Below are 15,320 nucleotides of genomic sequence, written 5' to 3' on the forward strand. Positions count from 1 at the left end.
TCTAGTCTGAGTCATGATTCTGTTTAAGTACAATTTAATTAACAGTGAAATTTAATAAGATTAATAAATTTTACTGATTAATTGATAATACTATACTATACTAAGCTAACAGATTTCTTATACAGTACTACATGTTTTGCTATCTAGTTTTACATTAAACCTTATGCTATCTAGTTCAGGATATATGATGGCGCCTCCATATCCAGGTGGGCAGGAGCAGTAGTGCGTAGCACATGCTTCTTGATTAGACCGGGGTTCGAGCCCATGACTACCAAATATGGAGGATGCGGAAAGGTCAGGGAATGACCACTGCATATCCCTGGAGCAACATGGCCTTAGTTGCTAATGCTCCTAAAAACCAAATAAACAAACAAACAGGATATATGTTGTATCATATAACGATGGCGGCAAGTTACGAACCTAAAATCTACGGACACTAAGTATTACTTTCAAAATCGCTATCTAAATTCAAAATAAACCAAGGAGTTTGACTAGGACTGACTCTAAGTTATAGAAAGTAATTTAATATAACAATTAATTTAATAAAATGGCTAAATATAATTAGAAACTTAGTGTTCGCCGGAGCTGCAAAATCTTGTCCAACATGTGGATATCCTTACCCACGTGGTTATCGTTACCCATAATTGCAACATCTGGAGACTAGGCTCCTGCGAGATGATCTGATTGGGGTGTATAAGGCCTTGAATGGGTTAAGCAGGCTCATGCTGATGGGATTCTTCCTCTTGCTCAGATTGCGAACCTGAGGGGGCATAAACTCAAATTAGGAAAGACAATTAGCATTAGCATTAGCATTAGTAGAGGCATTTGATGCAAGAAAGCAAGCTTACGCAGCATCAGCCAAAAAAAAAATAAAAATAAAAATAAATAAATAAATAAATAAAAAATAACAACTTCCACTTCACCCCTCTGTTCATTCGAAATACCTGTCCAGCTGAGCCTTAAACTTATTTAGGCTATCAACTTCCACGACAAGGGATGGAAGTCTATTCCAGCAACCAACCACCCGCTGGCTAAAGGCAAATTTCCTCACGTCTATCCTACATCTGTCTTTCCTCAATTTGAATTTATGCCCTCTCAGGTGATTATTCTGAGCAAGAGGAAGAATCCCATCAGCATTGAGCATGCTCAAACCATTCAAGGCTTTATACACCTCTATCAGATCACCTCGCCGGTGCCTAGTCTCCAGACACTGTAATTTGCAAAACGTAAGCCTTTCTTCGTAAGAGCACCCCTTTGTTCCATTCACTAATCTTGTTGCCCTTCTCTGAACTTGTTCCAGCATCTCTACATCCTTCTTGAAATGAAGCCTCCAGACCTGTATACAAGTACTCTAGGTGCGGTCTGACCATTGCCTTATACAAGGGAATAATCACCTCCTTATCCCTGCTAGAAAAATTCCTATATATCATTGACAATACACCATCAGCTACTCTTGCAGCCCGTCTGCACTGCTCAGAAAACTTCATATCCGCCTGCACAACCACCTCCAGGACCCTTTCATTCTCTACCACTGTCAGCGTAGTACCACAGAGTTGATACATTGCTCTGGGGTTGCTGTTTCCCATATGTAGTACTTTAAATTTGTCTATGTTAAACTTCATTTGCCACCTCTCAGCCCATCTGCTCAACCTTTCCAGATTCTGTTGCAGCAGCATAATGTCAGTAGTGTCCTTGACAACCCTGCCAACCTTCGTATCGTCTGCAAACTTGGACATTAAGCTTGATATACCATCATCAATATCATTTATAAATACAGAAAACAAGTTGTAGTTTTCTACAGTTGTAGAATAGTTGTGTGGAAATTAGTATCTAGCCAGCGGGTAGTTCATTGCTGGAACAAACTTCCATCTGTTGTTGTGGAAGTTGATAGCTTAAATAAATCCAAGGAAGAACTGGACAAACATTTGGAGCAAATAGTTGGGTGAAATGGGAAGGTTTTTTTTGGCTAATGCTGTATTATAAGCTTTCTTTCTTGCATCATATGCCTCTTCTAATACTAATTCTAACACAACAGTTCCATAACACTTATGTCTGTGTAGGAGTTTTGAACTTTAGTTGACTGATTGGTAAGTAGTTATTAATTTATTAGAGAAACTGAAGATCAGACTATTCCTGAAGTTGCTGTGAGTTAATGGGTGTGAAGTATGTTTGTAGAGCATGAATGAATAAACTGTTTAGACACCTTTGCATCTGCCTACTTAATGAGCTTATTCATTTGTTATATTATTTCTGTATAGCAGAGTATGTTGTCACTAAAATGTACTATTGCTTTTCAGGAGCCATATTACGTGCGCTGCATCAAACCTAATGATTACAAATCCCCAGTGACATTTGACGAAAAAAGGATACAACATCAGGTCTGCTACCTTGGATTATTGGAAAATGTAAGAGTAAGAAGAGCAGGATTTGCCTACCGACAGACATATACAAGGTTTTTGAGAAGGTATAGAAAGTACATAAATTAATAATACACACAATAAACTAAAAATGTTGCAAAATAAGTAAGTAAATAAGAAATAGACATTTTTTTTTTTGATAAAACATACACCTCCAATAGCAAGTGTGCAAATATTATGTGATATGAGTCTCTTATGACCTTAAAAAATCATATATAATAAAATAAATAAAAACAGATTTAAGATGGGCATTAAAATCTGTGTAAACCCAAAAATAATGGATATGAATTTTATTTTGCATAAAAGAATACATTTATATAAATAGTAGTTTAAAAAAAAAACAAAAATAAAACTCAATAACAACATATGATTACACTATTATTACTCTGTGCCCTTCAGAATAATGGTACTTAATGAAAAATTACGTTTTAGCATTAAAACTGTAATAGATTTTGATTTATAGCAAAGCTGATAAGTTTTATCATATCTGTCTGTCATGTCTGCATTCATTTCAGGATTCCTTTGCAGTTAGCATAGTGATCGCAATAGCATAATTTGATAATAATGCTTTCTCTATATTATGTTTTTCTTTCTTGCCTTGGGAACAAAAATTCTTGAGACCTGAGAACTTTTTGTTCCCTTCAGTGACAACAACAGACTTTGTGTTGAGCTTATGCTGATTTTAGAGATGACATCCTAATTTGGGACCTAAAATTATTAATATTGTTTTTAAATTAATAACATTACCAAAAGAAAAAAACATTAAAAACAGAAAGGTGCTCTTGTGACTGGTTTCAATATAATGAAGAGAAGTTTATTATCGCATTATTTTACTACCTGCATTGAAATGTAACCCCGTTCCTGATTTATCTGTCTTGCTGGAGTAGCATATCCTGATCACTGTCTTAACCCTCCTGCCAACCTTTGTATCGTTAACCTCAGTATTACTAATAAATATTGAAAAGAGTAAGGGAGCCAGCACCAAATTCTGAAGGCCTCTGCTAAATGTTAGTTCATGAAGAGTAGTGACCACCAATAATAATGTAATGAAGCTTTGAAACTTTGTTTGCTGCCATTCAGCCATCCCTTTATCCATGACAGTAAGGCTAGGAGTGCACTGGCAACTTTAGATGAGCAGCTGTTTAGTTCCTTGGTTGGAACATGCTGCTTTATGTGCGAGCACATTTACAGGCAATTATTTTGTTTCAGCAATTAAAAATATGCAATTTCTCCACCATTGAGGCAGCACAACTGTTGCCTGTACAAATTGGGATGTGCATATTTAAATATGTTCATGTGCACTGGTGATAACAACTTACCTGTGTATAGGGATGTTGTTATTACAAAGCCATGTCTGTTGTAAGGTGGAAAGAAACCAGCACTGGAAAAAAAAAAAAAAAAAAAAAAAAATCTGTGGCTGGCCCAATAAGCAGTAACAAATTACTGAAGTTACTCATTTGAAAAATATTTTCCTAAATCATTAATTTGTGGATTTTATCCACACATTGCTTGTATTATAAATATACAATCGCATGTACAGTTAGTGATGCTACTGTCTGGGGCGATGTGCAAAGAGCACTGCTGCTGCTGCTTTAAGCAGTAGCAGCAGCAGCAGCAGCAGCTGCTGCTGCTTTAAGTTAAGGGAAAAAGGCAAGTATTTTAAATAATTAAATACATTACAGAAAACATTCTAGTAATATCAGTGTAATTTTAAATAATAATAAAAACATTAATTGTAAGACTACAATAGAATCTCATTAACACGAAGTTCAAGAGACCTAAGTTTCATGGTGTGTTATAACAAGGTTTGTAGTAACGAGGTCTACCAAGTGTCAGAACTTTACCTTTTTTTCTCTGGGTACATATAACAATAATAAGAAATAATAACAAAAATAAATGAAATAAATAAAAATAAAATAGTAAAAATAAAAATAAAAACAATAACAAAAGCCTCGTTAACAATAATAAGAATAATACATTTAATTTAAAGTTTATTTCTTCATAAGAGAACTAATAATACTATATTTGAAATAAAAATATAGTATATATTTAATTTAAAGAAAGAATCTAATTTCATTTGCAAGTCCTATATGCATTCTTAATTACAGCACAGACATTATCATATGCAGTAGTTATTTTTTTATCAGTGTTGCAGACGTTCACATTCTCTACATGTTAAATCCATTTTGGCATCTTTTTTTAGGAGGCAGAGTGCCTTTTCGCTTTTTCTAACTTTTTCGTCACTGGTAACAAAAACTTTGTTATTTTGCACGGCAATCAGCAGCTCCTTCAAAGTCCCCCTTCCCTCAAGATTGCTATCATATTCATTTTGTGGAACATGTTTTTCAATGATTCCCCCCCTCTCTCTCTCTCTCTCTCTCTCTCTCTCACACACACACACACACACACACACACACACACACACACACACACACACACACACACACACACACACACACACACACACACACACAAGCAGTTCATTATTACACTTGATGCAGTACTGTCTCAAGCAATAACAATAAGCATCTAGGACATAAACGGGGATGATAGCATAAAGGCTTAATTGTCGGTGCTCACCTCAATTGATCTGCTCTGTTACATGATGTTAAGGTGGAATAGGATTAAAACTAATTTAGAATATATTCTTTTAAAAATAATAAATAAGGATGAAAATATTAAAAGATCTGTGGTTAAGATTTGCCCAGGGAAGAAGTGCACCATTTTATTCCAGATTGTCATATATGTGAAAGCTAGATGAGGCCAATAGTCATAATGAGAGACTTTTGTATAAACGTCTTTGGTTGGCAATGATGGATAAAAGGAGAACTATGTATTTAAAGAGTCCTGATTTCCCTTGATGCATTTCGAAACACGTGGGAATCTCACGCATGTCAGGTTCCAGACTGGTGAAAGATTTGTCGGGAGTTTTGTATTCAAAACATTAAAATTAGTGTTATGGCAACACCATTCTATAACGAGTGCGTCATATTGAAAAATTTTTTAACTGAATTTTAAATTAATAATAGGAACAGCTCAATCAATTTGGGGGTTATGGAAGTGAACGCATTGAATGAGTTTGGTGCTGGCGTGATCAGTTTTGAAACTACTAAAATGGTAATAAGCGTGTGTGTGTTGGAGGTTTTTATTGTACCGTATTTTGCACTGGTGCTTCCGATATAGCATACATTGCATCCTAGTTGACACTTAATTAAATAAACGACATTATTTATGTTGCATATAGGATAACTGTGTTTCTTTGTAAGCATTGAACATAGACCCTAATTTATTATACGAAGAAAGCGTTAAGGTTATATCGATGTTGGCAAATACTTTACGAAGTGGCCGAGCAAGTCTACAATGGCAAGGGAGGAAGATATGTGTTTTTTGTTTATTATCCCGATTGGTATTTTGGTTGTGCGAATTGTTAATTGTGTATTCGACAACGGAAATTATGTGATGAATTAGTCGTAAGGGATATTATCTATCAGTAAACTTCTTTGTAAGATACTGAAGTTCTGTGACTAAATCATCATGTGAAGAACTGTATTTTATGGTGTTATGAATCTGACTGTACAGGACGGATTTTTTTATACTAAGTGGATGGTGTTATCAGAAATGTAAGTTCGTATCTTTTCTATAAATTTTTGTTCCTAATTTTGTACCTGTTTTATATATTGTAAGGTTAAGGAAGTTGATTTTATTGTCTTTTTCTATTTCGAGGGTGTATTTTAGTCTATCGTATGTGGTATTGAACTTAATAAAGAGATTGTCAATGGAAGGTTTGTCTCCGATTAACAATACATCATCAGCATAACACATGTAGAGCTTAATACCTGTGGGAAACGGTTGAAGTACTTGGTTCTCGATAGTGGCTAAATAGATTTCGGATAAGGGAACTGAAATTCCTAGTCCCACAGGGAGACAAAATATTTGTTTGAAAATTTGCTCCTGAAACTGGAAATATCTGGCATCAAATAGGGTCAAGGTAAGTTCTATAATACTGTTTATACTTAGGGAAGTACATTTAATGAAAGTATCATCTGCTGTTAGGAGTTCTTGTAAGGATTGTAATGTAAAATTGAATCGTACGTTAGTGTATAGGGATACGATATCGGAGGAGGCTAATATATGTTGTACAGAAATTGTGGTGTTTGCAACACCAATCAGGCCTTCGAACTTTGTGTTCGAAGGCCTGATTGGTGTTGAAAACTCTAAATTTTGAGAATATTGTGAGGAGTGATATGATTTTTACCAAGAAGGTGGAAAAATTGGCGAAGGCAGATTTGCTGAAGGAAACTATTGGTCATAAGGGGTGGTCAAGTTTATGTAATTTAATAATACCAAACATATGTATGTGGAAGGACATTGCTGCAGAAGCTGATTAATTGTAGCATGTGGAGGTTAATTTCCTGGTTTGATCTTAGTCTCCTCAAAATAAGGTCCAGTTTGTTTTTTTGATTTAGAAATGTTATATGTGCTGTCAATTTTGTAAGTGTCTATGTCAGAAAGGATGAGTTGGATTTTGTTAATGTATATATTTTTGTCTAGAATGGCAATAGTGTCACCTTTATCGAATTTCTGTATTATGTAATTTTGGAGTATATTGGAGTTTTTCCATAATTTATGTATATTTGATAATTGCTGCTTATTCATGTTAGGTTGTGGAACTAGTTGAGAATTGACAATGTTGGTTTTATGTATGATTCGCCATTTGTCTGGATGGTTTTCTAATTTTGTTTGCAACTCAACAATGCAATCTTTTATGGGATAATGTAGGTGATTTATTGCAAAATTGAACCCATATTCTAGTCTGGATAATTGAGCTGGGGAAATTGATTGTGATAAAATATTGCCGATGGATGATTGTTTAGGGGTGTGTGTTTTTTGTGTAAGTGTGTTCCATTTTTTTGAACGTCTTTCTGTCACAGTCAAGTGTTGCATTAATGTGCGAATTATTAAGATCAACAAATTTAGACCATGTCTGGGGTGGCATGTTCCTTTTAAATCTAAATTTAAGATGATGTATATGATATAAAAGTTGATATTTGTCATGGAACCTTTTATGTAATTCTTTGCAAATGATGGCGATTGATGTCTGATGCATGGATATTTTTTACAAGTATTCTTGGCACAAACGCGAGCGAATTTAGGAATGATATCATGCACAAGACATTTTTGTAAAATGAAATGTGAAGCTTGCTTGTGAAGGCCACTTCGTAAAGTATTTGCCAACACTGATATAATCTTAATGTTTTCTTCGTATAATAAATTAGGGTCTATACTCAATGCTTACAAATAAACACACAGTTACCCTATATGCGACATCAATAATGTCGTTTATTTAATTAAGTGTCAACCAGGATGCAACACATGCTATATCGGAAGCACCACTGCCAAATACAGTACAATAAAAACCTCCAACACGCGCTTATTACCATTTTAATAGTTTCAAAACTGATCACGCCAGCACCGAACTCACTCAACACGTTCACTTCCATAACCATAACCCCCAAATTGATTCAGCTGTTCCCATTATTAATTTAAAATCCAGTTACAAAATTTTTCAATATGTGGCACTCGTTATAGAATGGTGTTGCCATAACACTAATTTTAATTTTTTGAATACAAAACTCCCGACAAATCTTTCACCAGTCTGGAACCTGACACACGTAAAGTTCCCACGTGTTTCGAAATGCATCAAGGGAAATCAGGACTCTTTAAATCCATAGTTCTCCTTTCACCCATCATTGCCAACCAAAGACGTTTATACAAAAGTCTCTCATTTTGACTATTGGCCTCATCTGGCTTTCACGTTAATACAGTAAAACCCCGCTATTCGCGGGAGTTACGTTCCTGAGAAATGCCATGAATACCAAAAATGTGAATACTGAGTTATGGCTCCCATAGTGATAAAAGGGTTCCGTTCCAAAGTATGAAATATATAAGAAAAACTAGTCTAAAATTTTGTATATGTATGTATACCTTCATAATATGACTATGTACATAGTGAAATACAAGTATAAGCCATCAAAATGAATATAAGAAACAATTTAATATTAAATGTAATATTTATTAGAAATTTCCAACAAATCTTTCAAACCAGCACCATTGCTAGCTAAAAAACTTATCCTGTCAGTGCTATCACCAGTTTCGCTAAAGTGTTGATAAAGGTGTTTTGCCCTTTCATGAATGATGAGTGAAATTAATGGAATTTTATTTTGAGTTTGGTCTTCTATCCACAGATTTAAAGCCTTTTCCATTTTTTCTAATTTAACATCACGAGTTACAGAACAAATTTTTGAAGCAATTAGCGCGTTTTCGCGGATACTACAGCGGATTTTTTCTTCCGATTTCTTGATTGATCGTACCGTTGACTCATTGATTTTATAATGCTTTGCCACTGACAAGACATTTTCACCATTAGGAATTTTGTCTAATAACTCAATTTTACCTGCTAATGTCATCACCTTCTTTGATCTTTTCACAATTCCCTTGTTATTCGTAGCCAAATTTTTGTAGGGGTTAGAAAAGAACTTGTCCACAATAAAGTCACTTTCTTTTAACTGTTAACACACTCGAAAAAGTCTGTTTACGCTAACATACTGCAAAATGGTAGATATTTCACTTTTGTAAGCATATCAATTTATAAATTGATAAATTTATTCAATTTATAAGCATATCAATTAAAAGCAAACATCGAAACCATCCATGACATGCACATAACACATATTGAACAAGGATTAGTGGGAAACATCCACGCTTGCGATTTTGTCACCCCTCTCCCCCCGCCCACTGAGTGCTGTTTTGACCGAGAAAGATGATTTTAGCCACGCCCATGTTTTTTATGGCGGAAAATGTTCACGGCACTTTAAAATTCACATTTTTTTAGGTTTAATTTTATATTAAATCAGCGACTGTGAATATGCGAAACTGCGAATACAGATACCGCAAATAGCAGGGGTTTACTGTATTTCACATATATGACAATCTGGAATAAAATGGTGCACTTCTTCTTCCCTGGGCAATTCTTAACCACAGATCTTTTAATATTTTCGTCCTTATTTATTATTTTTAAAAGAATTTTAAATCTGTATTCTAAATTAGTTTTAATCCTATTCCACCTTAACATCATGTAACAGAGCAGATCAGTTGAGGAGAGTACCAACAATTAAGCCTTTATGCTATCATCCCCATTTAGTCTAATTCATATACGGTACTCTAAGACATTCTATTAATCACCTAAGCATCTAGGACATTTCACTTTGGCTGTTATTTGTTCCCTCTTTCTATGTTGCAAATCAAATATCTTATCAGATGGGCTCTATATGCTCTATTGAGATTATAAATAATGCATTGATCCAGTGGCGGCATAAAACTGGTGGGGAGAATTAAGTGCCTCAACAGAGTGCGACGATCTAGAATCATCTAAATGTTCCTTTTTTCTGAAACCATTCTTTTGTCCACTCTCAATAGCCAAGACTGAAAATTTCAACAAAAAAGCCAAATACTTTGACTTTTTGTTGGCACCCCTAGCTCTGCTTACATGATAAAAATGGATTAAATATTAACCCAATTTTGGAGTAATATGAATATATTTACATTAAAAAGCCTATCCTTTTGCAGGGAAATGATATGTACTTTGTATAGACAAGAACTTTGTATAAACCAAGTTTGTATTAAAAAGATTATTTATACTGAACATGGATTTCTCTAATTAAAAAAAAATTCTGTATGGTAAAAATGGTTTGCACTTCCTAATATCTAATAAATTTTAATATCTGTAGCAAGGCCATATGCAGAAATTTAAAACAGCATGGGTTTTGATCTATTAAAGGGGATGGGGTTAAGCAAGTGTTCCATTTCCAGTGTATACATGCTCTTTGTACCACCATCAGTAATTTAATTATGACTTCAGCAGTTCAGTCACTGGTGTATACTTAGTCTAACTTGTCCCTAATGCTACACTGCATCAATTTGTACAGTAGTACAAATCTCATTCATTCATGTAGATCAATATCAAAAACTTTACTGTAATCGAATTATATGATTTCCGGAATTATTTTTTGTATCCTCTTCCTTTGTGACTACCTCTTAGTAGTCATGATCAGATTGATCGTGCAAGGTTTGATACTCAACAAATCTATTTTATGATTGTGTTCCTGTCAAGATGATACTACACTATTTCTTTAGCCACTAACTTTCCAAATTATTTTCCCTGGCGCAGAGGTCAAGCTTACAGGTCTGTAATTACTCACTTCACATTTTATCCTCCTTCCCCTTTTTGAATAGGAGAGCCATTTGCATATCTCTAGCCTGCAGGGACCTCCTTTACAGACCAGAGACTTATGATTGCTGTCCTTCCATATCATGTTGCAAAAGACCAGGTTTGAGACCTGTCAATATGGAAGGAACTTTTGTTGACTCTTTTCATGCTACAGCTGAGTTATTGTCTCAGGTGAGAGGTGATGGTTTTTTTTTTTTTTAAACTGGTAATTTGAGTTTTTCATCCTGCAAATGGGCAAATCAATCATAGAACACAGACAATTTACAAATACAATATATTGATGCCTCATGGCCTTAGTTACCTTGGTGAAAAATAAAAGCGGCATTTGCCAGATTTAGTGTTCTGCACATGTCACAAAAAGAAGTGTCCTCTGTGCCATTATAGTGGATTTACCACTTGTCACCCATTTAGAGAGATCCAGGTTCAAACATGGGAGTAGTACTAGTGTTAGTAGTAGAAAAATTATGAAAGAAAGCAAGCTTATACAATGAAAAAAATTTGAACTTCATTTGCTCATTGCTTCTAATAATTTTTCCAATCCTTAAAAGGGCGCCTCCGTAGCCAGGTGGGCAAGAGCAGCAGCGCGTAGCACACGCTTCTTGATTAGACCGGGGTTCGAGCCCATGACCACCAAATACGGAGGATGCAGAAAGGTCAGGGAATGACCACCGCATTATCCCCGGAGCAATATGGCCTTAGTTGCTAATGCTCCTTAAAACCAAATAAAATAACAAACAATCCTTAAAAGAGCCTTTTCAATCATGGCAGTAGTTAGTGAATTTTGGATGGATTTATGCTTGTGATTTACTATGTTGAAAAATAAATGTGCAGATATTTTCACAACAGTCAATTACTTCTCTCTTCGCATTTAAGTGCCTTTCAGTTATTGCAATAGTTAGCAAATTTTGGGTGAAGTCAGGCTTGTGATCTGCTGTGTTGAATAAGTGTGTGGATATTTTCTTGCTTATTTTACTTATTTCATATTAACCATATTACTTATTCAGTGGAGTTCACACTTTGTTAATCAATAAAAAAAAAAAGCAAATATAAATATTTCTGGCTGCACTGTAGCAATTTAAAATGAACCCATAGATGTGAACTCTTTATTTTAAGAAAATAACTTGTAAAAGTGCATAGGTAGAGTTCCCATAGCTTTTGCTACCCAGTAAAAAAATATATTATGAGAAAAACTAAATAGTCATGTTTTGATCATTTAAGTGTGTGGGGATACCAAATTGTTCCATACAACTAAGGCAGTTGCATGGAACTATTTGGTATCCCCACACACTTTTTTTTTTTTTTTTTTGAATATGTTCTCAAAGGTTAATATGTGAAAGGCACTTGGAACTATTTCTTCACTTGAATTTTTACAGCTGGCAGATTTTAAACTCCAGTGAATATTAGAATGATCTTAGTATTCAAGACAAAGCAAACCATGATTCTGCACATTGCCAAGTTATTGCACTAATATTAAACAAGAGGCTTTGTCAGAAGGCTAGTTTTCCATTTATTAAAAGATGAGACATTGTTATAACAGCCTATTTCAGCACTTGCCGATTCATCAACTAATAGCAGTTGGTCATGTAGTAAATCCCAGACATCTTAATGAAAAAAAAATTTAAGAAGTTGGATTAAGACATCTTAATAAAATGTCCAACTGTGTAAGTTTTCATGTAGTGTAAGGATGGTACACTTCCTCATATTTAATATTGTAAAATCTATGTAACCTAATTAATATATGAAAAAAAATATTAACAATAGCTAAAGATTTTATTATATGACCACTAGCAATAGCAGTTGCTCTTTAATGTATGAAAAATCTCTATCATTAACATTTTCTATTTAATGTATGAAAGTCACTAGCAATGGTTTTGCTATATTAAATATGAAGCATACCTTCCTTATATTGCTGGGCAACTCACACTGAGCAGCTACTTTTTCTTAACCAAGACCACCTGCTATCTGATGGGGGGATCAGCAAATTTTGAAATAGGTTTTCATAGTAGTGTCTCAGCTTCAAAATAAGGGCCAAACTAGTCTTTCTGCAATGCCACTTGTTTAAAAGTAATGAAATACCTAATCAGTTTGTGGAATCACAAAGCTTGTTCTGTCATTAGTATCCCCGCACACTTTTGAAACGAAGCTAAGACCATTACAATATTTTTAAAATATCAAATAAAATATGTTTAAAATATCCCCACCACAATAAAGTATAAATGGACAAAATGGTCCTCTGATTTTTTCATATTATTATGCAAATTTATACCCGAACAGTTGAACTATTTTTAAAAATTTATTTATTTATTTTGGCAATATAATATTTAAAATTTGCTTTTCAGATACAAAATGATTTCTAAACGAACATGGCCAAATTTTAGAGGTTCAGACTTAGAAGGATGTCAAGTTTTAATAGATGAGAAAGGTTTTTCTAGTGATGTAAAGTATGGCAGAACTAAAATATTTATTAGGTCTCCACGTACCATAGCTCTGCTTGAACAAGCTAGAGCAGATGCAATTCCAGATATTATTATATTTTTACAAAAGGTAATAAATTTTTTTTGTTCTAAATTTCTTTTTTAATGAAGGAGAGATAAGAGAAATAAATATGATAAAAATTATAATTTAACTTAATTTGTCATTTATAAAATAAATGACAGTCATTCAGTGATAGCTGTACCCATGAAATGGGTACAGCTATCACTGAATGATTTAGTACTAATTGCAGACATTCAGTTGATAGGTGTACCCATGAAATGGGCACAGCTATCAACTGAATGTCTGCAATTAGTACTAAGACTGACAGAATGTTGGCCTTAGTATGTTGTTTTAAAATAGTAATTAGTAATTAAAATAGTGACTAGATAGCTACCCGTTTCATGGGCACAGCTATTAACTGAATGTTTACCATTAATGCTAAGACAAACAGAATGTTGATCTTTTTGTATGTGGTTTTAGAATATTAATTAATCAAAGTAGTTATCCCTAAAGATTTGTGTCTGATAAACATCTAAAAATGTGGTACAATAATTAATTAACTTAGTATAATTCTCTAGATGTGGCGTGGTGGTTTAGCTCGTCTTCGTTATAGAAAGATGAAAGCAGCACTTGCTATTATGGACTATTATCGAAAATACAAAGTGAGATCGTATATAAATCAACTCCAAAAGCTCTTTAGGTATGTTTCTAATTCTTTAACTTTTGTGTAATGTTACAAAATGTGTATTGGGGGTTCCCACTGAGAGGAGAATTATAGATATACAAATGTAACAATTTAAAATGTCACCAATAGATTTAAAGTTGGAATTTATTGGAGAGAGAAAGCATCAGTGATAAAACTACACATTCTGCCTCCCATAAGATTCATGAATGGTTATGCTAAGGCAGATTATGAGAAGTTTTTGTTCACATAAGCAAAGCTGCTTGCTTATGTAAACATGTCAGCCAGGTTTAATATGTGTAAAATATTTTCACTAATCGGATATATTATTACTTTCCCTTTCTTGCCCTCACAAGAAATTATCATCACTGTTGAATATATTTATAACTAACTTAAATTCTTAACCAATGAAAAAGGCTCTCTGCTAGATTGCATTTATGAAGAATGGAGAAAATGGGAAAACATGAACTCGTGGTTTTCCATTTTTTTTTTATTTGATTGATATTATATAAATGCATCTAGCTGTTTATTACTTTGAAAGAATTTTGGTGTGTAATGTAATTATGTATATAATGTTTGTTATATATATATATATATATATAAATATTTTTTGTTTTTAAGAAATGAAAAAGAAAGGAAGGACTTTAGAAAGAAAGTATCCTGGCCGCAAACACCTTATGTGGTAAAGCCTAGTGTAGGCTATCTAAGAAATATTTTTCAAAGGTATTTATATTTTAATATGTAATGTTTACAGTATTAAAATTATAAAAACTACCTTTTAAGTTTAATTATTTTTTTTTATTTAAAAACAGATTTGGAATAATTCTATTATGATTTACAGAAGATAAATAAGAGGGATGGAAAGTTAAAATGAAAAGGGAAAAAAATCATACAGTTTGAATAGAAAAAATGAAGTTGTAGAACATAGAACATTAATTTACTGAAATTATTTGTGTAATTCAGGTAATTATGAGAAGTGGTAGTTGGTCAAAAAACCAAATAAAGGCTTTTTGTTAATTTTTTTAATTATTAAGTCATGGTTATATAAATGAAACTCTATTGAAAACTTAACTGGATTTACATTCTGACACTCCACAAGAATTCAGGGATTTGATGTTGTAGTTATTGCCAGTAATTGGGATTCAAACTTCATTTGACTCTGATAAAACTCTTGCTCTCTCTAGTGCTGATCGTTGATATTGCTCAGTTCTTATTCCTCCATTTTTTTTGAATAAGTAACAGTTGCTGAATTAGAGTTTATCCTGCAAAAGGCATCTCCTTATCTGTTTTCAAGTATTAAATTAACACTGATAGCATTCTAAAGGGTGATTATTAATGGCCACTGCTCTTCATGAACTAATATGAGTGGGCTCCCACATGGCTCAGCTTTGGGCCACATGCTGTTTTATTGGCATAGGTATTTCAATTAGGGTATGCTAATTCAACAAGGTCTGGATAA

The 15,320-nt window shown here is 33.7% G+C and overlaps 1 protein-coding gene across 1 annotated transcript in view; it reads left to right on the forward strand.

Moving 5' to 3' along the window:
- Nucleotides 1-15,320, forward strand: part of LOC150079390 (unconventional myosin-Id-like) — a 302,739-nt gene that overhangs the window by 271,608 nt on the left and 15,811 nt on the right. The window contains exons 14-17 of the mRNA XM_090384045.1: nucleotides 2,298-2,464; nucleotides 13,044-13,248; nucleotides 13,758-13,879; nucleotides 14,483-14,584. Coding sequence (XP_090240171.1) covers nucleotides 2,298-2,464; nucleotides 13,044-13,248; nucleotides 13,758-13,879; nucleotides 14,483-14,584 — 596 coding nt within the window. The remainder of the gene's footprint in view (nucleotides 1-2,297; nucleotides 2,465-13,043; nucleotides 13,249-13,757; nucleotides 13,880-14,482; nucleotides 14,585-15,320) is intronic.

This window comes from Mastigoproctus giganteus, chromosome 10 (assembly GCF_048544385.1).
Source record: "Mastigoproctus giganteus isolate SK-2022 chromosome 10, ASM4854438v1, whole genome shotgun sequence".
Classification (NCBI taxonomy): domain Eukaryota; kingdom Metazoa; phylum Arthropoda; class Arachnida; order Uropygi; family Thelyphonidae; genus Mastigoproctus; species Mastigoproctus giganteus.